Genomic DNA, 24020 nt, shown 5'->3' with positions numbered 1-24020 from the left:
TTAAGACAATGTCCTTGGTACAGTCACCTGCAATAATATGTTACACAACGAAGGCCGCAAAAATATCTGACACGATCTTATTTGTAGAGCCATAAGAGCGTGTCACATATTTTTGCGGCCTTCGAAGAGTAACATATTATTGCAGGTGACTGTACATATGTTTTCTGATACATTTACAAAATCAAAATATATTTTAAAATATCGCAAATTCGTGAAGTGCAAACATTGGTAAATGTTATTCATCACATTGTAATTTTAAATTAAAAACAATTATCACTATTTATTATATACAAAACGCCCGAAACGAAAAGAAATCTAAATTGTTCCCACATTTTTCGTTACATTTTCGCGACAGGAAGGACTTAAAATAGGGGGGTATTACTGCAATGTTCTGCCGCCAGAGTGCAGCACTAGCTCCACTAGTAAACCATAGAGTAACTTATACATACTGTGCCTCAAACTGTTTTTTGACAAGACAACAAATTATGACATTGATGCATCAAGGCGGTTTGTTAACAAGGGCCTACCGGGAAACGTGAAAATCTACATTTAATTATCTGCCTCTTTATCGCTCGAAGTACAATACAAGTACATATATTACAATCGGTATATTCGTCTCTTCCTGTCGCTACAGAGATCAGCTGGTGGCCAGCATGCCCTGAGCCCCATCGAGGCGGCATCTCACACAAGACTTCAGTTTTTAGTTCTTATGGCTTCTGTCCATTGGGACAATTTTGCCAGCATCAAGGTTGGGGGGCCAGAAGTGCAAGACACAAACGCAATGTGGCATTCAAACAGTACAATAATATATGTGTGGCATTTCTGCATTGGCATTAACCTGTCGTCAAACAAACTGTCAAAAAAAGCACCCCTATCTACGGAGGCCGGATATTACCGGCCAGTATTTTGTGCCCCGTATTTGTTAGAGTTAGACCAAGAAAAGTCTGCAGCGATTTTGATAGCCCACGCAGTGCCAGTGTTATTTATACGTCATAATTGCATAGAAGTTTGACGTTTAAAATAAAACTTTCACTGCTTGACTATCAAAATCGCTGCAGACTTTTCTTCGTCTAACTCTACGTACTGAGACTACCGGTCATTTTACCCGCAGTCGAAAATCAGTTTAATTTTAAATCTAAATAAAGCTGCTTTTCGACTGCGATTTTCTGATAAAAATCCGTCGTGACAAATCAGCACTTTTTTTCTCCTATCATAATCGAATGAGCTCTTGTTCTGAGTTCCTATAGTCTTTATCTTTAGGTATAAAAAGAGTAAACAAAATAGATGAAAACATTACATGATCAAATAATGTAGGTTAAAGTCAGGCCCCAATTTCACATCGGTGACAGGTGCGACGAATTGTAAAATCACTGTTGCTGACGTCACAGGCATCCATGGGCTACGATTACCACTTACCATCGGGCGGGCCGTACTCCTGTTTGCCACCATCAAAGTATTATTTAAAAAAACTTTATTATATCGGATAAAAACAGATATTTCTCTTGCGAGGTTTCTGACAATTGTCAAAGATTTAGAAGAATTGTAGGTAATTCTTGACAGGTAATGAGTTATATGTCGGAATTTCGTGACAATTGTAGTGTTTCTTGTGACAATTGTCAGAAACCTCGCAGGAGAAATATCTGTTTTTATCCGATATAATAAAGTTTTTTTTAATAATACAATGATGGTGGCAAACAGGAATACGGCCCGCCCGATGGTAAGCGGTAACCGTAGCCCATGGATGCCTGTGACGTCAGCAACAGTGATTTTACAATTCGTCGCACCTGTCACGTTGGTGAAACAGGGGCCTGGTCGTTCAGTGACAGTTTCTCGACAGCCTAACCTTACACGATGCACGATACCGCCTCGATTAAGCCAAAAGGTGACCGCGACTGGTAAAAATGACAGCGATTTCTTAAATATTCCTTAAAACCTGTTTATGCTCCCGCCATTCCAAGTCCCATTTATCTACCTTAAATCTATGTAATATACAATTTGTTTGGCCATCAACATTCATACATTTAGTAATTAGAATCTAAAACAGGTTTCAAGTTTAAAACATAAATTAATCTTCATTTGCCCTTCCAAAGCCACAGAAATACTGTCATTTTTACAACCGCGCGAAATAATTTATCACACAGAGACTAGATTAATTTTTCGTTGTCGGCGTCACCCCCAAAAGCCCAGAATACCCCCTAAACTGATTCGCCATGAAATCCCTGTACATGGCCAACTGCCTCTGGTCCATGGAACCGGCGAGACTGCTATATAACGCGCTCATGTACATGGGGTCTACATATGGCATGCTAGGAACATTTTTCTGCATATCCATCATCTGTTGCAAGCTATTCTGGCCCTTAAAAACGTTCTGCAGCATGTTGTTTTGGAGTAAATTCGTTTGGGAGTTTCCCGAGCCGGTGGAGGATGTAGGGGAGACGTCGTCTCTCGGATTCACCTGGTAATTCGGGACTACTATAGGAGGTTTCTTAGACTGCGAAGGGCTGGTGTAAGATTTCGGATACTCCTTAGGGGGGGTCGGAGTTTTTGCAGGGACGAATTTACCGTTCGAAGACCGTTTCTGCTGTCTAGATTTAGTAGGGGTCTGGGATTTGGGGTTCACGAGGGTTATTTCCAAATTGGAGCCCACGACAGCTTTCCCGTCTATTAGAGTGTAGTTTTTAGTTAAATTTTGCGGGGGAACTTTGGAGGGGGAGGGGACGCTCGGGATTCTCACTATTTCTACGGCGGGTTTCGGGACCGTCTTGCAAGTCAAGTCTAATATATCCTGCGGGGGGGTGGAGGGTACCGCGGCCGTGCTGTTTCTCTGCGGCTTAAGAGGGGTTCCGAGTAACACGTGGGGGGGCGGCATGAAGGGGTCCTTAGGGTTCCCGTACACCGTTTTCTCTGGGCCCGAAGATCCAAAAGCGCTAGTTGCTTGGATGACTTTGGGGGGTGCGCCGTTGGGGTAGGCGGGGGGGATGATGTTGTACATCTGGAAGATCTGGGCCTGCGTCATGATCTGGTGCTGCACGGCGGGGGCGAGCACGAGGGGCGGGAGGGGGGGTGCAGGGGGGGTGGGGGGCCAGGCGGGGGCTCCGGGGAGGGCGGTGACCTCGAGGCCTCGTTCCTTGAGGATGTCTAGTTTCTTCTTCTTGACGGCCTGGGGGCTCTCCGGGTACTCGTCCAAGTCTATGATCTCTGGCGTTTTGGGTTTGTACGGGACCTGCAAAACAAAATGTAACCCTTAAGCACCACTTGCACCATCCCACTAACCCGGGGTCAACCGGTTAAACCTGGAGTTACCATGGTTAACAGTACAATTTGACACTGGGTTAACGGTTTATCCGCTTCACTCCGGGTTAGTGGGATGGTGCAAATGGACCTAAATCGATAGAAAACACGGAAGGTGTTGATGTATTGGTGCGATAGACGGGATGCGATCGAGTTCACGCAGTTAACGTAAATGTCAAATGGCGACTCGTGGGAGCCGGCCAGTATTTTAAACGTTGCAAAAATTAACCCTTCGTATGCCGTTGTCAAAAATTTGCTAGTCAATTAATAACCTTTGAAACTGTAAATTACAGTACGAATACGGGACAAGGCATGCGAAATATTAAGGGTTAAATAAATAAATAGAAATTACTCTGCACCAAATTTTAACTCAAACCGCACAAAATTTGAGTCGGTCGGCGATCACCGGACGAGTGATGCTGAAAGCATTAATTCCTAGAAGCAACGTCCGCCTATAAGTATCTTCGAGCAACACCGGCTTCCGACACGTCGGAAGGGAGGAGTCCAAAGCGGGGGTCCCTTTGTTTCCCATAAAGTTTTAAGTCATACATTATGACTTATTGTTTATCATATTATCGTTAGTCTTAAAACTGAAACCGTTAACTTTTCAGGATTTTCGTAAGGTTTAGTATAGGTTGGTTAGGTTTGTTTTATGGCAATCCTGAAAAGTTATGCGTTTCTGAGAAAAACCAATTATGTAATTAATAGTAGTTACCTCGACGATCTCGTCGTCGCTGTGCGCGGGCGGCGGCGGCGGGTGGTGGATGCCGAAGTTGGTGACGGGGCCGGGGCCGGAGGCCACCGAGGCCGGCGGGGAGGACGAGGCCGAGTCCGGCCTCAGGGACCCGGGCGCTGCAACAATAACGCTCAAAGTTAGAGTAAGTTTTTTGTCAAAAATTACATTTTACATTTCACGGGCGCGTTGTGCTGCGCGCGCGCCGGTTTGACGCGCACGGTGACAGTGTGTGGGTGTAGTGTACAGTGTGTGGGTGTAGTGTGTGTGTGTACTCACGCGTGCTGGCGGGCGCGTTATGCTGCGCACGCGCAGGTTTGACGCGCACGGTGACAGTGTGTGGGTGTAGTGTACAGTGTGTGGGTGTAGTGTGTGTGTGTACTCACGCGTGCTGGCGGGCGCGTTATGCTGCGCACGCGCAGGTTTGACGCGCACGGCGCGCAGCGAGCTGCGCGTGGGCGCCCCCGCCCCTCCCCCCGCCGGCGTCGCACCCGCCGGCCGACTCTGCAATACAACATACTACTTAATCAACAACATCTAGGTATATGTCGGCGGCAGATCGTTATATCGGGCATATCAAGATATTCCTAGGCATATCATCAGTGGCGGATTTGCCCTAAGGCCCACGTTAGGCCCGGGCGGCAAGATATTAGGGGCGGCAAATTGTGACAAAAAATTCGCTGATGATAACAAGAAATAATTCAAAATGCACCTAGTCAATATGATGGGTGCTGAGAGAAGGGTGGCTACAAAGCCTAGGCCCCACCTAGGGCGGCAAAAACTGCAAATTTGCCACTGCATATTATGAAACGCCGCCATTTCATGAAACCTCAACGTTTGACGATTTTCCTGGCGACGTTTAGGCATATCAAATAAGTAGGGTGTGATATTCCTAGGCTGTTCATGAAACACCGCCATTTCATGATCTGCCAAGCAACCACCAGCCATATCGTGAAAACCTCAAGGGGTGATATTCCTAGGCAGATAATGAAACGCCTTCAGTTCATGATCTGCCTAGCGACCACCAGTTATATCCTGCAAACCTCAATGTGTGATATTCCTAGGCAGGTCATGAAACGCCGTCATTTCATAATCTAACTAGCAATCACCAGCCATATCGTGCAAACCTCAACATTCAGGCATATCAAATAAGTAGTGTCCTAAATTTTAGCATGAAAACCGTTAAAATAGCTTGACAGATTATATTAGTACATTTTTGGGCAGCGTACGATTTTAGTACTGGAGAAGCGTTGGTGACCTAGCGGTAAGAGCGTGCGACTTTCAATCCGGAGGTCGCGGGTTCAAACCCCGGCTCGTACCAATGAGTTTTTCGAAACTTATGTACGAAATATCATTTGATATTTACCAGTTGCTTTTCGGTGAAGGAAAACATCATGAGGAAAGCGGACTAATCCCAACAAGGCCTAGTTTCCCCTCTGGGTTAGAAGGTCAGATGGCAGTCGCTTTCGTAAAAACTAGTGCTTACGTCAAATGATGGGATTCGTTGTCAGGCGGACCCCAGGCTCCCATGAGCCGTGGCAAAAGAAGAAGTACGATTTTAGTACGCAAGCTGCTCAAAAGGAACGTAAACTTGTACTAGGCACGATCTGGCAACACTGGCGGACGCAGCGCCGCATAGAATGCTGCGTCACCAGTGAAAAATAAGCGGCCAAGAGCATGTCGGGCCATGCTCAGTGTAGGGTTTCGTAGTTACCATTCTGTCAAAATAGGCCAAACGGGGGCTATTAGTAAATATCATAAGGGAGTACCTTTGCAGCGCTTTGCACTTACGTCTATAAGAAAAGATTTTTTGCAATAACTCAAAAACGACTAGACCGATCATGTTCGCTATAGTTTTCATTGAAAGTATTTATTAAGCTCTTGTGTCACGATTTTTTTTTCATAATACTTGGACCCGTGGTTCAAAAGTTAGGGGGACACACATATTTTTTTTCTTTAGGAGCGCATATTTCCAAAGACATTAACTATATTATAAATATTTTTTTTTTTTACGTCACGTTCACTTATCGTTTTGTTAGGGGCGTTTCGCGAGTGAAGTACGACTGTCGGACTTTGATTGACTGTCATTTGTGACTTCTGTATTGCTTTAATGCAATGGCTTCCATATAGACATTTGATCCTAATAAAAAAAACCGGGCAAGTGCGAGTCGGACTCGCGCACGAAGCGTTCCGTACCATAATGCAAAAAACGGCAAAAAAAAACGGTCACCCATCCAAGTACTGACCCCGCCCGACGTTGCTTAACTTCGGTCAAAAATCACGTTTGTGGTATGGGAGCCCCACTTAAATCTTTATTTTATTCTGTTTTTAGTATTTGTTGTTATAGCGGCAACAGAAATACATCATCTGTGAAAATTTCAGCTGTCTAGCTATCACAGTTCACGAGATACAGCCTGGTGACAGACGGACGGACGGACGGACAGCGGAGTCTTAGTAATAGGGTATAGGGTCCCGTTTTACCCTTTGGGTACGGAACCCTAAAAACAAACCGGATCGACTGATACCATTCATAAAAAAATTACAAATACCATATTTTATTTATTTTATTTTATTTGTTAGCAAAATGTACAGCTAGAGTAACAAGTTAGGTAATAACATACAGTAAGCCAATTAGGGTCACTTGCACCTAGGGTTGCCAACCGTACTATATTATATAGTATTGTACTATATTTTGGCTCTCTGTACTATATACTTTTGGAAAAATATATAGTACGCTAAAATACTATATTTCCGATTAAACGTATATTACACTCATGTTTAGTATTTTATCTAAAAGTACTATATTTTTTTGAAATGTACTATATTTTTGATGCCTTATTCTGGAAAATACTATATTCCACCAAAAAAAAGTTGGCAACCCTACTTGCACCATCTCACTAACCCGGGGTTACCCGGTTAAACCTGGAGTTGCCATGGTTACCAGTACAATTTGACACTGAGTTAACGGTTTAAATGTTTAACCTCGGGTTAGTGGAATGGTGCAAGTGGGCCTTACAAGTTTCCACAGGTAGAGGGAAAAGAAGGATGGAAGGAAGGTAGGAGTAGGGCATGCTCCCGGGAATTCCCGGGAATATGAGAACCGGAAGAATTTTATACTGTCAAAAGAACCGATACTGAAGTCCCGGTACCGGTACTTCCCGGTTCTCATCATATGACTATTTATTCGCATTTCAATAGTAGTATGTTTTAGTACTTTAGCTCGAGACATTATATAACATTTAATAATGGTGCTATGAAACGGGGGACCCAAATAACCCGACAAACTAACCTAGTAAAGTAGACATTCGTGCAGGCAGGCCGTGCCGTCATAGTGCTGAGTGCATCGACTACGCTACGGCCGTGTGGCTCGGCCCAGGCAAGGTTAATTTCGTAAAATAGGTTGGAACGCCAATTAAGTGTTTGTTTATAATAAAATAAGTCATTTATTAATTCTTATGCAATTATTTATATGAAAATAAGTCATTCATAAAGATTGTACGCTAACACAAACAATTTCTTAAAAGTAATCATAAGATGCCTTGAGAACCGGGAAGAACCGGGAATCCCGGTTCCGGCCATGCCCAGAACCGGGAAATGAAATTCTTGGTACCGGGACCGGTACTGCATGCCCTAGGTAGAAGGTAGGTAGGTTTTGAGAGCATTGTTACCTGGTCTTTGGGCAGCGTGTGACCGTTGACGAGACTCGACAGGGAACTGAGCGCGCTGCTCGACACCAGCTCCTGTTGCGCCGTCGCTATCTCCGTCAGGAACTTACTGTCCGCGTTGCCTGGAACAAAACCAAATCCATGATGATGATGATGCTCTCCTGACCGATTTCGGCCACAGCGACTGTGTGCTCTGGAGTAGGTAATTTTATAACTCGTGTTATTAGAGTGTAGCTGATCCACTCTCTGGTGCGCTCTTAGGTGGCTCACGTACCCTAAAAAACGTTATTTTGGTGTTGCATTGATAAAAAATAAAACATTTTTTTGCGTGATTTCTGTATAAAACAAAGTTTTACTATCAATTTGGCGCAAATAAACATTCGAAAGTAGATAGATGCGCACATATTTATGTAGTAATAGTGTGTAATTACTTAATTTAACGCAATTGTTTTTTGTATGGAAAGCGAACCACCTTAACAAGACGAAGAGTGAGAAACGAGGTCTTACAATAAACACGAGGCTGGTATTCCTGAAAAGTATAGTAAAATAAACTAACCTAGATTTAGTTTAGCCTTGAGTTCGGAGTAGAAGGAATCTTGCGGCTCCTGCTTTTCCTTCTTAGGCTCTTCTAGAAGCTTCTCCACCGGCTTCACGCTTATTTTCATCTGCGAAAGAAACATTTCACATAAGTTGAAGCTGATAAGTTGGTATTTGTTTTCTTATGAATAATTTCTAAGCCTAGACTTCCCTATTCTAATATATATGAATATGAATATATAAATATGAATATTCCATGAGCTGTCCCGTACAAACGCATTTTATTTCGTTTATTATTACCCACACGTTCCTAGTCCATGCAAGGTGGATCCAAAATTCCATGATGTTGTGACTTACTGTCTTATATACTCCTGGTACTTAAAAACTCACAGTATCTCCTCGTTTGGGACTGTACTAAAGAGATATGTCAGAAATCTTACTTTATTTTCATCCTTCGGCGGTAAGGAGTCCAAGAACTCCCTGTTCAGCTCTTCAGCCGGTTTGGACGTGACGCTGAAGTCTTTCGCCTCTCCCTTCGGTACGGGACTCGGTTCCCTGCTGTCTGCCAGCTCTATGGTGACTCTTACTGTCTCATATACTCCTAGTACTTAAAAACTCACAGTATCTCCTCTTTTGGGACAGTACTAATGAGATATATGTCAGAAATCTTACTTTATTTACCTCCTTCGGCGGTAAGGAGTCCAAGAACTCTCTGTTCAGCTCTTCAGCAGGTTTGGACGTGACGCTGATGTCCTTCGCCTCTTCCTTCGGTACGGGACTCGGTTCTCTGCTGTCCGCCAGCTCTATGGTGACTCTTACTGTCTCATATACTCCTGGTACTTAAAAACTCACAGTATAGTCTTTTGGGACTGTACTAAAGAGATATATGTCAGAAATCTTACTTTATTTTCCTCCTTCGGCGGTAAGGAGTCCAGGAATTCCCTGTTCAGCTCTTCAGCAGGTTTGGACGTGACGCTGAAGTCCTTCGCCTCATCCTTCGGTACGGGACTCGGTTCTCTGCTGTCCGCCAGCTCTATGGTGACTCTTACTGTCTCATATACTCCTGGTACTTAAAAACTCACAGTATCTCCTCGTTTGGGACAGTACTAAAGAGATAAATGTTAGAAATCTTACTTTATTTTCCTCCTTCGGCGGTAAGGAGTCCAGGAATTCCCTGTTCAGCTCTTCAGCAGGTTTGGACGTGACGCTGAAGTCCTTAGCCTCTTCCTTCGGGCCGGGACTCGGTTCCCTGCTGTCCGCCAGCTCTATGGTGACTCTTACTGTCTCATATACTCCTGGTACTTAAAAACTCACAGTATCTCCTCGTTTCGGACAGTACTAACGAGATATATGTTAGAAATCTTACTTTATTTTCCTCCTTCGGCGGTAAAGAGTCCAAGAACTCTCTGTTCAGCTCTTCAGCAGGTTTGGACGTGACGCTGAAGTCCTTGGCCTCTTCCTTCGGTACGGGACTCGGTTCTCTGCTATCCGCCAGCTCTATGGTGACGGTGGGTTGCTCGACGGCCCCGTTCAGCTTGGGCAACGTTCGGAGTCCGACGGACACTTCGTGCTTCTCCAGGGGTAGCAGGAATCTGGAATCAAGTTGATTGGGTTAATTCAGGTTTGTGTTACGCGTTATTCATGAAAATATTATAATATGGCGGCAGCAAACGTTAACGAATACAATGTCTTAGGGCCACTTGCACCATCCCATTAACCCGGGGTTAACCGGTTAAACCTGGGGTTACCACGGTTGCCAGTACAATATAACACTTGGTTAACGGTTTAACCGGTTAACCCCGGGTTAGTAGGATGTTGCAAGTGGCGCTTAGTGACATAAAGTCTCTTGTATAGCTTATGAAAGGTAGAGGTAAGGAATACAATCTTCGTGTTCCAAAAAACCTTAAATAAGTAAGTGGCGCCAAAATACCTAAAATATTTTATTTAATTGACTGGCCACTTCACTCCGTCATTAACGCGGATAACGCCTACGTTCTAAGCTACTTGAGCGCTACTGTGGAAACATTTGAAACTATTGTGTATAGCTGACAGCCGGATACTTTTACAACAGTTTTGCAGGGGCCCACTGATTAACAGTCCGCCGGACGGTATCGGCCTGTCAGTTAGAACAAAATTTTGACAGTTCCGAACAACTGACAGGCCGATACCGTCCGGCGGACTGGTAATCAGAAAGATTATCGTCCTTCCTCTACCGTCCATAGTATAGGCAAGTATATACCGGGTGTGGCCTGTAACACGAGCAAATAATTAAAACATAGATTGTACTCCTCAAACGGTGACACTTTTGTTCAACAACTTTTAAAAATTATGCAGTATTTAGACTCCCTATTTTTCATACAAAATAAATATTGTCTTCAATGGACGCCATCGCCACGCCATATCATTGTGATTGACGTTGCTTGTCACGTCTTAAACATAACAAAATTCGCAATACATTGCGTCTTAGAATAAACTTTAAAGTGTATTAAAAATCAAACGACAAGTTATTTTTAAAAGTCGCTGAACAAATGTTGGTCAGTATGAGGAGTACAGCCTACAGTTTAATTTTTTGCTCATATTACAGGCCACACCCGGTATATAGTATATCGCCACTAGAGTTAAACTCACACACACAACAACAATCATGCTAATGACAGCGACATTTTGTAATTAGTGTTATTTTTTCGTACCGATAGCAAGTTGGACCGCCGACTGCAAGCGCCAACGTCATTACACTCATTACGCTGGCCCAATATTGGGTTCAATGTTGCATTTTCAAGATAGTCAAATACACATCCGACTGGTGTATTGGGTATCCTGGGGTTGGTATACTGTATAGTGATGTACCTCTCGTAGCGTCGCCTCGCGGTGTTGAGCTGAGTCGTAACAGCCTGCTTGTCACACGGTGGGACAGCTCCCGAGCCGTATGTCCCGACATCAAACTGGTGTATTGAGTATCCTGGGGTTGGTATACTGTATAATGATGTACCTCGCGTAATGTTGTCTTCCGGTGTTGGACTGAGTCGTAACACCCTGCTTGTCACACGGTGGGACAGCTCCCGAGCCGTATGTCCCGACATCAAACTGGTGTATTGAGTATCCTGGGGTTGGTATACTGTATAGTGATGTACCTCTCGTAGCGTCGCCTCGCGGTGTTGAGCTGAGTCGTAACAGCCTGCTTGTCACACGGTGGGACAGCTCCCGAGCCGTATGTCCCGACATCAAACTGGTGTATTGAGTATCCTGGGGTTGGTATACTGTATAATGATGTACCTCGCGTAATGTTGTCTTCCGGTGTTGGACTGAGTCGTAACACCCTGCTTGTCACACGGTGGGACAGCTCCCGAGCCGTATGTCCCGACATCAAACTGGTGTATTGAGTATCCTGGGGTTGGTATACTGTATAATGATGTACCTCGCGTAATGTTGTTTTCCGGTGTTGGACTGAGTCGTAACACCCTGCTTGTCACACGGTGGGACAGCTCCCGAGCCGTATGTCCCGACATCAAACTGGTGTATTGAGTATCCTGGGGTTGGTATACTGTATAATGATGTACCTCGCGTAATGTTGTCTTCCGGTGTTGGACTGAGTCGTAACACCCTGCTTGTCACACGGTGGGACAGCTCCCGAGCCGTATGTCCCGACATCAAACTGGTGTATTGAGTATCCTGGGGTTGGTATACTGTATAATGATGTACATCTCGTAGCGTCGCCTCGCGGTGTTGAGCTGAGTCGTAACAGCCTGCTTGTCACACGGTGGGACAGCTCCCGAGCCGTATGTCCCGACATCAAACTGGTGTATTGAGTATCCTGGGGTTGGTATACTGTATAATGATGTACCTCGCGTAATGTTGTTTTCCGGTGTTGGACTGAGTCGTAACACCCTGCTTGTCACACGGTGGGACAGCTCCCGAGCCGTATGTCCCGACATCAAACTGGTGTATTGAGTATCCTGGGGTTGGTATACTGTATAATGATGTACCTCTCGTAATGTCGTCTTGCGGTGTTGGACTGAGTCGTAACACCCTGCTTGTCACACGGTGGGACAGCTCCCGAGCCGTATGTCCCGACGTCCGACTGGTGTATGGGGTATCCTGGGGTTGGTATACTGTATAATGATGTACCTCTCGTAATGTTGTCTTGCGGTGTTGGACTGAGTCGTAACACCCTGCTTGTCACACGGTGGGACAGCTCCCGAGCCGTATGTCCCGACGTCCGACTGGTGTATGGGGTATCCTGGGGTTGGTATACTGTATAATGATGTACCTCTCGTAATGTTGTCTTGCGGTGTTGGACTGAGTCGTAACAGCCTGCTTGTCACACGGTGGGACAGCTCCCGAGCCGTATGTCCCGACATCTGACTGGTGTATTGGGTATCCTGGGGTTGGTATACTGTATAATGATGTACCTCTCGTAATGTCGTCTCGCGGTGTTGGGCTGAGGGGGGTGGATCTGTCGCCATAACTTGTGCCTGCAGGCCGATTCGTAGCCCCCAGCGTTTGTCACGGAGTGATATAGTGCTCTCAGCGATACTGAAACAAAAAAAAAAATAACATTCGAATCGCCTTTTTTCACAGGCCACAGAATTTCACGAGAATCGGTTGCCAAATACCTGTACCTATAGTATGTATCTTTAGGTATATACAAGAATGTAAACAAACCGCAATTAGGGACTTTATTGGGCAAGAAAATTCTTCAATTTATTTAACTGGATGTGCCAAAACTTACAGAAGTTTTACTATTTTATATTACTTACTCAAAGGAAGCGTTGGTGACCTAGCGGTAAGAGCGTGCGACTTTCAATCCGGAGGTCGCGGGTTCAAACCCCGTCTCGTACCAGTGTTTCGGAACTTATGTACGAAATATCTTTGATATTTACCAGTCGCTTTTCGGTGAAGGAAAACATCGTGAGGAAACCGGACTGGTCTCAATAAGGCCTAGTTTACCCTTTGGGTTGGAAGGTCAGATGGCAGTCGCTTTCATAAAAACTAGTGCCTACGCCATTTCTTGGGATTAGTTGCCAAGCGGACCCCAGGATCTGGAACCAAAGGACTTTAAAACGCTACCCATGAGCTCCATCATCCGACACATGGATATGGTGGGAAAAGTTTTTGAGTAGTTGATGGATCTTTTCTAGGGGGTAATTGCACAAAAAATCCCTATGGGTCGAAGTGTATCCGCAAGGGCCCCCGAAAACAATAAGATAAGATAATATAGGGACTCCAGGCTCCCATGAGCCGTGGCAAATACCGGGACAACGCGAGGATGATCATGACTCACGGTCTTTTAGCGAGTGTGCGAGTTTGAAGGCCTATCCCCTCTGCTTGTAGAAGTGCTTGAGGTGGTCGACGAAGCCATTCAAAACGGCGGCCACTTTTAATTATTGATTCTGAATACTCACGGTCTTTTAGCGAGTGTGCGGGTTTGAAGGCCTCCCCTCTCTGCTTGTAGAAGTGCTTGAGGTGGTCGACGAAGCGATTCAAAATGGCGGCCACTTTTAATTATTGGTTCTGAATACTCACGGTCTTTTAGCGAGTGTGCTGGTTTGAAGGCCTCCCCTCTCTGCTTGTAGAAGTGCTTGAGGTGGTCGACGAAGCGATTCAAAATGGCGGCCACTTTTAATTATTGATTCTGAATACTCACGGTCTTTTAGCGAGTGTGCGGGTTTGAAGGCCTCTCCCCTCTGCTTGTAGAAGTGCTTGAGGTGGTCGAGGAAGGTCCGGTCCTCGGCGCTGGCCTCCTTGTCGTCGTCGTCGCTGTACCCCGCCCCCCGCCCCGGCGCGCCGTTGCGGAGCGACAGCCGCCGCGGCGGCTGAGGCTGAAACATACATTGATGTCACTTGGTGTTAGAGCAGGATATAATGCCACGAACTGTATGCCGGCTGTTCAAGTGTTCACACTCGTCGAGAGACCCGACAGGCCGGGAACGAGTGAGTAGTCTTTCGATTTATAGCTGGCCCCGATCCGCTAATCCTTTGTCTATTGTTAAGTAAAACCGCACGTGCCTCTACCTGTAAAAAAAGGGTCGTGTAATTCTCTACGGTTACTGAGTGTTGGCGAGTCGAACCAGTCTAAAATGTGTCATCGAGATGCGTAACAAAGGCGCGTTATCGGAGAGCGCACCACCTACCAGTGTTGGCCGAAAGTTAATGCGAATTGAAAATGTTGGCCATTAACCATTATAAATTGAACCTTAAACCGTAACGGACGATTACAGATTACGGTTCAATTTATAATGGTTAATGGCCAGCATTTTCAATTTGGATTAACTTTCGGCCAACACTGCCACCTACACTGGTTTTTTGAGCGTTGGACTAGCCCGCGCTCAGGTGCCAATTAGAATAATTAAGACCCTTTTTTGCAGGTAAGTAGCACGTGCGGTTTTACTTAACAATAGACAAAGGATTAGCAGTTCGGGCCAGCTACAAATCGACAGACTATGCATACTGCTCCCTTCTTTTCTCGCTTTTACTCGTCTCGTCTCGCCGTCCTCCGATTGTTACAAATGAACCCACTCATCCTCAACGCCTCATGAGGTGTCTGTGACTCACCTCAGCAGGCTGCTCGACGTGTTTCTGTGAGTCGCTATTGCTGGATCTATCGGAGAGACAGCGAGTGGTTGGAGGCCCGTTTCCGACGTAGGCCCCGCGGTCTTCCCTTCAGTTTTAGCTCGAGCTGGTTGTAGACTAACTCCTCTTCGTAAACGCCTCATGAGGGATCTATGACTCACCTCAGCAGGTTGCTCGACGCGTTTCTGCGAGTCGCTATCACTAGATCTGTCGGAGAGGGACGGCGAGTGGTTGGAGGCCCGTTTCCGACGCCGGCCCCGCGGTCGCCCCTTCAGTTTCGGCGCGAGCTGGTTATAGACTAACTCCTCTTCGTAAACGCCTCATGAGGTGTCTGTGACTCACCTCAGCAGGTTGCTCGACGCGTTTCTGCGAGTCGCTGTCACTAGATCTGTCGGAGAGAGACGGAGAGTGGTTGGAGGCCCGTTTCCGACGCCTGCCCCGCGGTCGCCCCTTCAGTTTCGGCGCGAGCTGGTTGCAGACGAACTCGTGCCCTTCAAGCTCTGGGTACTCGAATGTGTCCTGGATGAGAGGTTATATGTTAGACAAAGAAAGACATAGGTAATCCACATCCAAAATATATGCTTACATAATGAACAGTAAAAGAAATTAGAATGCGTCCAAGCAACTGAACTGAGTGATCACTCCATACACCAGTTTTGGTACCAAAACGACTATTATTTTCGTAGTCGACATCTAGCATCGAGTAGCGGAATTATCAGTACTGCTACTTGACAATAGAAGTTGCGACGACTGAAAAGTCTAATGCTCAACAATTTTCAGCTAATATTATAACCGGAAGTCTATTTTCAACTCCCTCTGCTTGTAATAATAGTTGTAAATTGTTTTTCAATACAATTTTCGTGAGTCGCGCCATTCGAGACATCTGGTATCAAGTAGCGGTACTGTTCCGCTACTCAATGCTAGATGTCGACTACCAAAATAATAGTCCTTTTGGTACCAAAACTGATGTATGGAGTGAGCACTCTATGCTTACTATATTTCTCTATGGTCCAAGCTATATCTGTCTGCAAAGAGGCAAAGATGTCTGCCAGCCAAAGCACTCTCCTGCAAATAATATTCTGACCAATGTCTTCTAAATTCTTGTCCCGACTGACCTTCTTCTTGCTCGCGTTATCCCGGCATTTTTGCCACGGCTCATGGGAGCCTGGGGTCCGCTTGACAACTAATCCCAAGAATTCTCGTAGGCACTAGGTTTTTACGAAAGCGACTGCCATCTCACCTTCCAACCCAGAGGGGAAACTAGGCCTTATTGGGATTAGTCCGGTTTCCTCACGATGTTTTCCTTCACCGAAAAGCAACTGGTAAATATCAAACCGACTGACCTTGCAGTACAGTATCCTGGTGTTCTTGGTAGGAGCTGCGTAGCCGCCCAGCGCACAAACTAAACTGTCCCTCAGCCAGTCCCCCTGGATGCCCTCGAGCCGGGAGAGGAGCGCCCGGTACCGGCAGTACCGAGGGTACGAGAATACCACCACGCCGGGACTTTCGGCGTCCTCGCCTGGAAAGAGATTTCGTCGTTAGAGCTAAGTTTAATAGTAGTTTAGTGTTACAAGGGATCAAAATGATATATTTCCGTCAAGGGCGTACATTGAATCCTGAGCGTAATGAGGGATTCAAGTGTTAACGCCCAAGATGAAATAATTTTAAATACCGTGTGACACATACTGCTTTTCACATCAACTATGAGGAAATTGTTATGTTCCAAAATATGTATTATTTGACCAAAAAAAAATAGTATGCAAGAAAGAAAAGATCGTGTCCTAGAACAGAAAAGTACAATTTTGATCGCTCCTAGCAGGGAAGAAAAGTGACACTTTGATCCCTGTAGCGGGGAAGAAAAAGCCCTTTTTCGAATAGGTGATGTGAAAAATGTTTTTACAAGGGGGGTCAATTATTTGTGCAGGTATTCTCGACACAAGACAATCATCTTCCTCGCGTTGTCCCGGCATTTTGCCACGGCTCATGGGAGCCTGGGGTCCGCTTGGCAACTAATCCCGAGAATTGGCGTAGTAGGCACTAGTTTTTACGAAAGCGACTGCCATCTGACCTTCCAACCCAGAGGGTAAACTAGGCCTTATTGGGATTAGTCCGGTTTCCTCACGATGTATTCCTTCACCGAAAAGCGACTGGTAAATATCAAATGATATTTCGTACATAAGTACCGAAAAACTCATTGGTACGAGCCGGGGTTTGAACCCGCGACCTCCGGATTGAAAGTCGCACGCTCTAACCGCTAGGCCACCAGCGCTCATGCTTACCGCTAGGCCACCAGCGCTAATAGCATAGCAGACGCAAGACATAATAAGGGACAAATAAAAAAACCGGCCGAGAACTAAGGGGGCTAGTATACTTACTTATGGCGTTCTTCTCCTTCTCAACATCGCTGAAGTCGAGCCGGGTGTGGTGGAGCGGCTGCGAGCGGCGCGGGTGCGCCGGCGGCGCGCAGTCCCCGCGCCACACGGCGCGCAGCCCCCAGCGCCACTCCTCGCCGCCGCACACCCAGGACAGCAGGTCCTCGGCCTTCAGCACCACCTTGTCGTTTATGGCTAACACCTCGTCCTGGAAGAGAGGGGATTGATAAGTTTTTGTGACACATATGGTGCAAGTACCAGACGTTAACCCAGTGTCAAATCGTAATAATAACAATTACTAATGCCTGCAGAGACCGGTTCACGAGTGTCTATTGTTGCACCTGTGAACGGTACGGTTACCATCAGTTTGTCACTGACGTAAACGCCGTCGAGAACGTAATTTACTTTCTATACATCTCGCTCGCACTCGCATATTAGTGCAAACGGGATGTATAGAAAGTAAATTACGTTCTCGACGGCGTTTATGTCAGTGACAAACTTATGGTAACCGTACGGGTCCCGGCAAGCGTTCTACATGACATTAAAGCTCTCCAAGGGGCCTCTACGTGTTGGATCTGTATCCCCACGCAAGCCTATCAAAAGACCGGGATTTATAGGCCCGTGAAATCCAAAATGGAGTACAAATACTAAAAACAAAATTAAATAAATATTTAAGTGGGGATCCCATACAACAAACGTGATTTTTTTGCCGTTTTTTGCGTAATGGTACGGAACCCTTCGTGCGCGAGTCCGACTCGCACTTGGCCGTTTTTTTTAAGTGCAGGTTTTTTATTTATGTGTATTGTGTATGTTAAATGTGTAAAAACGAATATAGAGTTTAAGTTTTATTTAAGTGTATATGGAATAAGTTAATTCTGAAATAAATTATATATAATTCTTATAACCCAACTGTACTTTTATGTCACATCAGTGTCGCTACCACTAGTTTGACACTGACATAAACACAGAACGTAACTTACTTTCTATGCATCTCGCTCGTACTCGCATATTAGTGCGAGCGAGATGTATGGAAAGTAGGTAAATTACGTAGACGTTAGCGTATATGTCAGTTTTGAAATTGTCACTGACTCATGGTACGGGCATAGAGAAATATAGTAAGAATAGAGTGCTCACTCCATACATCAGTTTTGGTACAAAAACGACTATTATTTTCGCAGTCGACATCTAGCATCGAGTAGCGGAATTATCAGTACCGCTACTTGATACTAGAATTCTCTAGTGTCGCGACTCACGAAAATTGTATTGAACAACAATTTACAACTAATATTAAAAGCAGAAGTTGAAAATAGAGTTCCGGTTAATCCGGTTATAATATTAGCTGAAAATTGTTGAGCATTAGACTTTTCGGTCGCCGCTACATCTATTGTCAAGTAGCGGTACTGATAATTCCGCTACTCGATGCTAGATGTCGACTACGAAAATAATAGTCGTATAGGTACTAAAACTGATGTATGGAGTGAGCACTCTATGTATTTTTTTTCTCTATGGCAGTGTTTTTCAAAGTGTGGCCGGGGGGGTCGCGGCACTTGTCCAAGGGGGTCGCGTAGCTCAGCTTTGAAATAAACTTATGGAAAGCAGATTTAATTTTTTTTTTGGTAAAATCGTACGTGTTAAAGTCCTAATTATTTTTACCAGTGTCTGATCCACAACAACCTTGCTGGTAGTGACATTAATTTTGACGGTGGGTTCCTTCTATTTCGAGTGGTTTTGTCAATCCAAGGTAAAATGTATCTCCCAAGGCTTCCAAAATTTATCCACACCTCCTGGGATGGAGCAAACTCAGATTCACATTTAGGACCAAATGAAGGTATTAAAATGATTTCCAGCTTGCTGGGAATTAATTCTTCAAAACGCTTTTTTGGATCTCATGAACCGTGATGATGTATTTCTGTTGCCGCTATAACAACAAATACTAAAAACAGAATATACTTAATACATATTTAAGTGGGACTCCCATACAACAAACGTGATTTTTTTGCCAAACCCGACTCGCACTTGGCCGGTTTTTTTTTTGTTTTGATATCGACCATTGATGGACTGTGCGGAAAGAGAAGAGCCGTACGTCTACCATCAGTTTTGACATTGACATATACTCTCACGTTTACGTAACTTAATATTACTTTCTATGCATCTCGCTCGCACTCGCATATTAGTGCAAGCGAAATGTACAGAAAGTAAATAACGTAGACGTGAGCGTTATGTCAATGTAAAAACTGGTGGTAGACGTACCGTAGAATGTATATAATAAATACATTTCACGACTGTTCTCTTTCCTCACAAACTCAATATAGATAGAAAAACGAAGAAACGGGGTTTGAGGGTCGCGAAAAAAAATTAGTGGTCATAAAGGGCCGTGAAACCACAAAGTTTGAAAAACACTGCTCTATGGTACGGGTACAGTCACCTGCAATAATATGTTACTCTTCGAACGCCGCAAAAATGTGTGACACGCTCTACAAATAAGATCGTGTCAGATATTTTTGCGGCCTTCGTTATGTAACATATTATTGCAGCAGGTGACTGTGCAGTTCAAAAGTCCGAATATGACTTTTGCCGCACCGAATTGTTTCTGCGTCGTTCACGTATACAGGATGGTCCAAACCTTGACGCCCAAAAATTTATTTAGATTCCTCAATCGTGGGCTCTCAGAATATATCCCATGTACTTATCATGTATGTTAGCCGATTTTTCGTAGTTTTCGAGTTATGATTTTTTTACTTTTGATATGATATTCCGGGGTTGTTTAAAAAAAGAATTTGGCTGTTTCATACATTTTGGCTGGTCCATTTTCTATGGAAGGGTAAATTTCTTTTTCGCGATTTCGGGGTTGGTCCCATAGTAAAAGTTGCTCAGTATAATCCCAAAACCTCCCTGGCAACGGGAATGTAGTTATTTTTTAGCCACCCTGTATGGGAACCCCGGAATTTCATAACAAAAGTTAAAAGTTTAAAAAATCATAACTCGAAAACAACGAATTACCGGCTAACATACATGGGGTATATTCTGATAGCCCACGACGTGAGGAATCTAAACTAAATTTTTTGACGTCAAGGTTCGGACCATCCTGTATACGTACACCGTACAGACTAATTCGAGATTTGTGCCAGTCCGGGCAGATTAGGGCTGTGTGTGTGTGCCGATCGAGCACACAGACGCAAGCACAGTGTGTGCCACACAGCAGGCCAGCGAACATGAGAACAAAGAACAATTTTTAACAAGCAGAAACGTCTGCGAACGATGCTATTACGAACGCTGCGATGCAGGGGTCGTGAGTTCAAGCCACACCCAAGACAGTAATTTTTCCACTTTTAAATTTATTCTAAGCTCAAAGAACTATTTTTTCTAAATTTAGGTAAATTTCAATGCCACCAGCCATAATTTTAATGTTTAGTTTACTTATTTCGTTAATAATACTTTTGACGTGATAACGTCGATGAACACCGGTAGCATGCACGAAAAAGTGTCACGTTGTGGACGGATGTCCATGGTAACGTTGTGGACAGATTTCCATAGTAACGATACGTAATGTAACGGTAATGTTTTCTTATGACGTTATCACGCAAAATTATCCGTAAACCGACTTTACAGACAACCATTTTTTTTTATTTAGTGATCATTCGGATACCTAAGTAAACCACGGAACCCTAAGCAGGTAAGCAGGCCTGCTGTACCTAGTCCCATAGCGCAGCCCTGCGAAATTGCCGGCGGGCGGGGAGGCGCCAGGGCCGGACTCCGATCGATATTACGTGCATCCGGATTTGCCTATAAATGCCCATTAATTACGTAATGACGATTAATAGTTATATCATGACATGTTGGTAATATATAGTATATTTTTTACTTTTTTGACGTGATAACGTCTTATAAATCGATGAACACCGGTAGCATGCACGAAAAAGTGTCACGTTGTGGACATATCTCCATGGTAACGTAGTGGACGGATCTCCATGGTAATGTACGTAATGTAATGGTAATGTTTTCTTATGACGTTATCACGCAAAATTATCGTCCGTAAACCGACTTTACAGACAACCATATTTTTATAGTTTTCTTATTTATGAGGAAGGGTTTAGAAATAGAATAGTTATTCGTAAGCACAAAAAAAATTCAAAACCTAAAAACATAGGAGAAAGCGACTTCCAGCGCTGAGCTTCCGATGAGACCATCCTGTGAATACCACGAAATCACATAAATGTAATGATAATCATTGAGGTACATATCAGTCATATAAAATTAACTAGATGATGCTTTTGGATCAAATATTATAATTATTAATAATAATAATTCTGATTTATCTCTAATAAATAAAATAAATGAATAATAAATATCTTTTTTCAGGAATAACAGCGACATTGAAAAGAAAAACCAAGCATTTTTAAATTTATAATTTAAAGAAAATCAGGCATATTTATGTTAAAATATGACAGAGATGCCGATAAGGCACATAAATAAAAATTATATTATGCTTTAATCCCATCTAATTGATTCAGTTTACCTTCCGCATACTAGTATATATACATACTTATAATCCATATTAATATTATAAATGCGAAAGTAGCTCTGTCTATCTGTCTGTTGTCCCTTTAGACCTAAACCGCTGAACCGATTTAGATGCAACTTGGTATTGGTACGGAGTGTGTATACACTAAAATGCAAACTTAAAAATTTACCCCGCGAAACTTAATAAAAAGTTAAAAACCCCTCAGTCCGAATCCGCCCCTGCCGGCATTCTAAATGAAGGGGGGGGGGGGGGGGCAACTAAAATTGCTTTCAAATAAGTAACCAACTCGCGCCCCTATTCTGGCGAGGAAAGCCATATCGCTGCGAACACTGTTATTTTAAAAGGTTTAAACAATTATCGAATTGATCCGGCGGGAACTGAACCCACATAGATCCTGGTTTCATTTTTCTACACTACATTATATAAAATAGGCCTATGTCCAGCAGTGGACGTCCTCTGGCTGATATGATGATGATGATGATTATATAAAATACAAACACACACAGTTATGATTTCATGACAAAACTGATCGACTGATCGTCTTTTGATGTTTTTTTTTACATTTAGATTTTATTCTAGAAACATTCTGGACTTTTTTAATACTTTTTTTTTATGTTTGACGATCTTTTTGTGAAATTCTTAAAATTTGATTATTATTATGGAATAATATTAACATCAATAAATTGCTTTGATATTTGAACTTGAACTTGAAGTACCCCTGCACCCGTACCATGAGTCACTGACAGTGTCAAAACTGACAGATTCGTTAACGTCTACGTAATTTACTTTCTATACATCTCGCTCGCACTAATATGCAAGTTGTGGTAGCCACATAGGTAAAGAACACCCAGACATACCAGCAGTTTTCCTTAAGCCGATACAGAGACCTTCGCTATCGCTCGGTCATAAACAGAATAATCAATTGCAAATAGATGCAGGTGTGGTCAGCACGTGTTGGTCTATTAATACAAAATCGATAGAGATATTACCTTCATACTCGCATATACACATACATACATACGTCACACGTACGTGCGCGACTGTACCGAGCACTTACGGCCGCTCCGTCATTCCGTTTGTACATACGCGTACACAAGTACAGTACGGTTACCATCAGTACGGTTACCATCAGTTTGTCACTGACATAAACGCCGTCGAGAACGTAATTTACTTTCTATACGTCCCGTTTGCACTAATATGCGAGTGCGAGCGAGATGCATAGAAAGTAAGTTACGTAGACGTGAGCGTATATGTCAATGTCAAAACTGATGGTAGACGTACTGATGTGGGTAAGTACTTGCGAATAAGATAGGTACCAAGGATGTAGCGGATGCAGATTCTTTGACATCCGCGGATGCGGATATTTAAGGGCTCACATCCGCGGATGTCAAGATTAGGTACTTAAAAAAACGTCAAATATTACATTTTAGTAATTTTTCTATAAAAAAAGCGAATAGTTTAGTATTTGAGCAAGAATATAGAGCCTCTACCATCAGTTTTAACATTGACATAACGCTCACGTCTACGTAATTTACTTTCTGTACATCTCTCTTGCACTATTGCTCGCATATGCGAGTACGAGCGAGATGCATAGAAAGTAAATTACGTAGACGTGAGCGTATATGTCAATATCAAAACTGATGGTAGACGTATAGGTGCGTTATATTTGATAAACAGTAACTTAGTCGACTTTTCCGGATCAAGACGATTTCGTTATAGGTAATGACGAAATTACCTAGCACTTAAGCCGCCGCTAAGACGTTCCTGTACGGCTACCACCAGTTTTGACATTGACATAACGCTCACGTTTAAGTAACTTACTTTCTATGCATCTCGCTCGTACTCGCATATGCGAGCAATAGTGGAAGCGAGATGTACAGAAAGTAAATTACGTAGACGTGAGCGTTATGTCAATGTTAAAACTGATGGTAGAGGCTCTTTACCGACTTGTTCGACAGCCGCATCCGCATTAAGCTCCGCATAGATTTTATACGGATGCGGATTTAGAAAATAATGCGGAAGTTCCGGGGATGCGGATGTGAATATTCGCAACATCCCTGGTACCTACTTAGGTTTGAAATTGGTTTTATCGGGACGTAATATTAATTGTATAAATTCAATTCAATTATTTGACTTTATTTTAACTAAATAATTTCACACCGTGTATGAAATAAAGCACAAGAGCCTCTACCATCAGTTTTAACATTGACATAACGCTCACGTCTACGTAATTTACTTTCTGTACATCTCGCTTGCACTATTGCTCGCATATGCGAGTACGAGCGAGATGCATAGAAAGTAAGTTACGTAAACGTGAGCATTATGTCAAT

At 43.8% G+C, this 24020-nt stretch overlaps 1 protein-coding gene across 1 annotated transcript in view; it reads right to left on the bottom strand.

Moving 5' to 3' along the window:
• Positions 1-1821: 1821 nt before the first annotated feature.
• The window catches only part of LOC134803080 (AT-rich interactive domain-containing protein 5B-like), a 125450-nt gene continuing 103251 nt past the window's right edge, over positions 1822-24020 (bottom strand). Inside the window, exons 4-17 of the mRNA XM_063775787.1 lie at positions 17172-17376; positions 16140-16315; positions 15139-15315; positions 13871-14045; positions 12636-12759; positions 9541-9818; positions 9309-9506; positions 8908-9065; positions 8667-8816; positions 8246-8354; positions 7693-7811; positions 4411-4528; positions 4007-4143; positions 1822-3223 (exon numbers count right to left, since the gene is read on the bottom strand). Of these exons, the coding sequence (XP_063631857.1) occupies positions 2150-3223; positions 4007-4143; positions 4411-4528; positions 7693-7811; positions 8246-8354; positions 8667-8816; positions 8908-9065; positions 9309-9506; positions 9541-9818; positions 12636-12759; positions 13871-14045; positions 15139-15315; positions 16140-16315; positions 17172-17376 (3198 nt within the window). The 3' untranslated portion in view covers positions 1822-2149. The remainder of the gene's footprint in view (positions 3224-4006; positions 4144-4410; positions 4529-7692; positions 7812-8245; positions 8355-8666; positions 8817-8907; positions 9066-9308; positions 9507-9540; positions 9819-12635; positions 12760-13870; positions 14046-15138; positions 15316-16139; positions 16316-17171; positions 17377-24020) is intronic.

The sequence above is a fragment of the Cydia splendana genome, chromosome 26 (assembly GCF_910591565.1).
Source record: "Cydia splendana chromosome 26, ilCydSple1.2, whole genome shotgun sequence".
In the NCBI taxonomy this organism is placed as follows: Eukaryota; Metazoa; Arthropoda; class Insecta; order Lepidoptera; family Tortricidae; genus Cydia; species Cydia splendana.
This window is presented reverse-complemented; position numbering and strand designations above follow the sequence as displayed.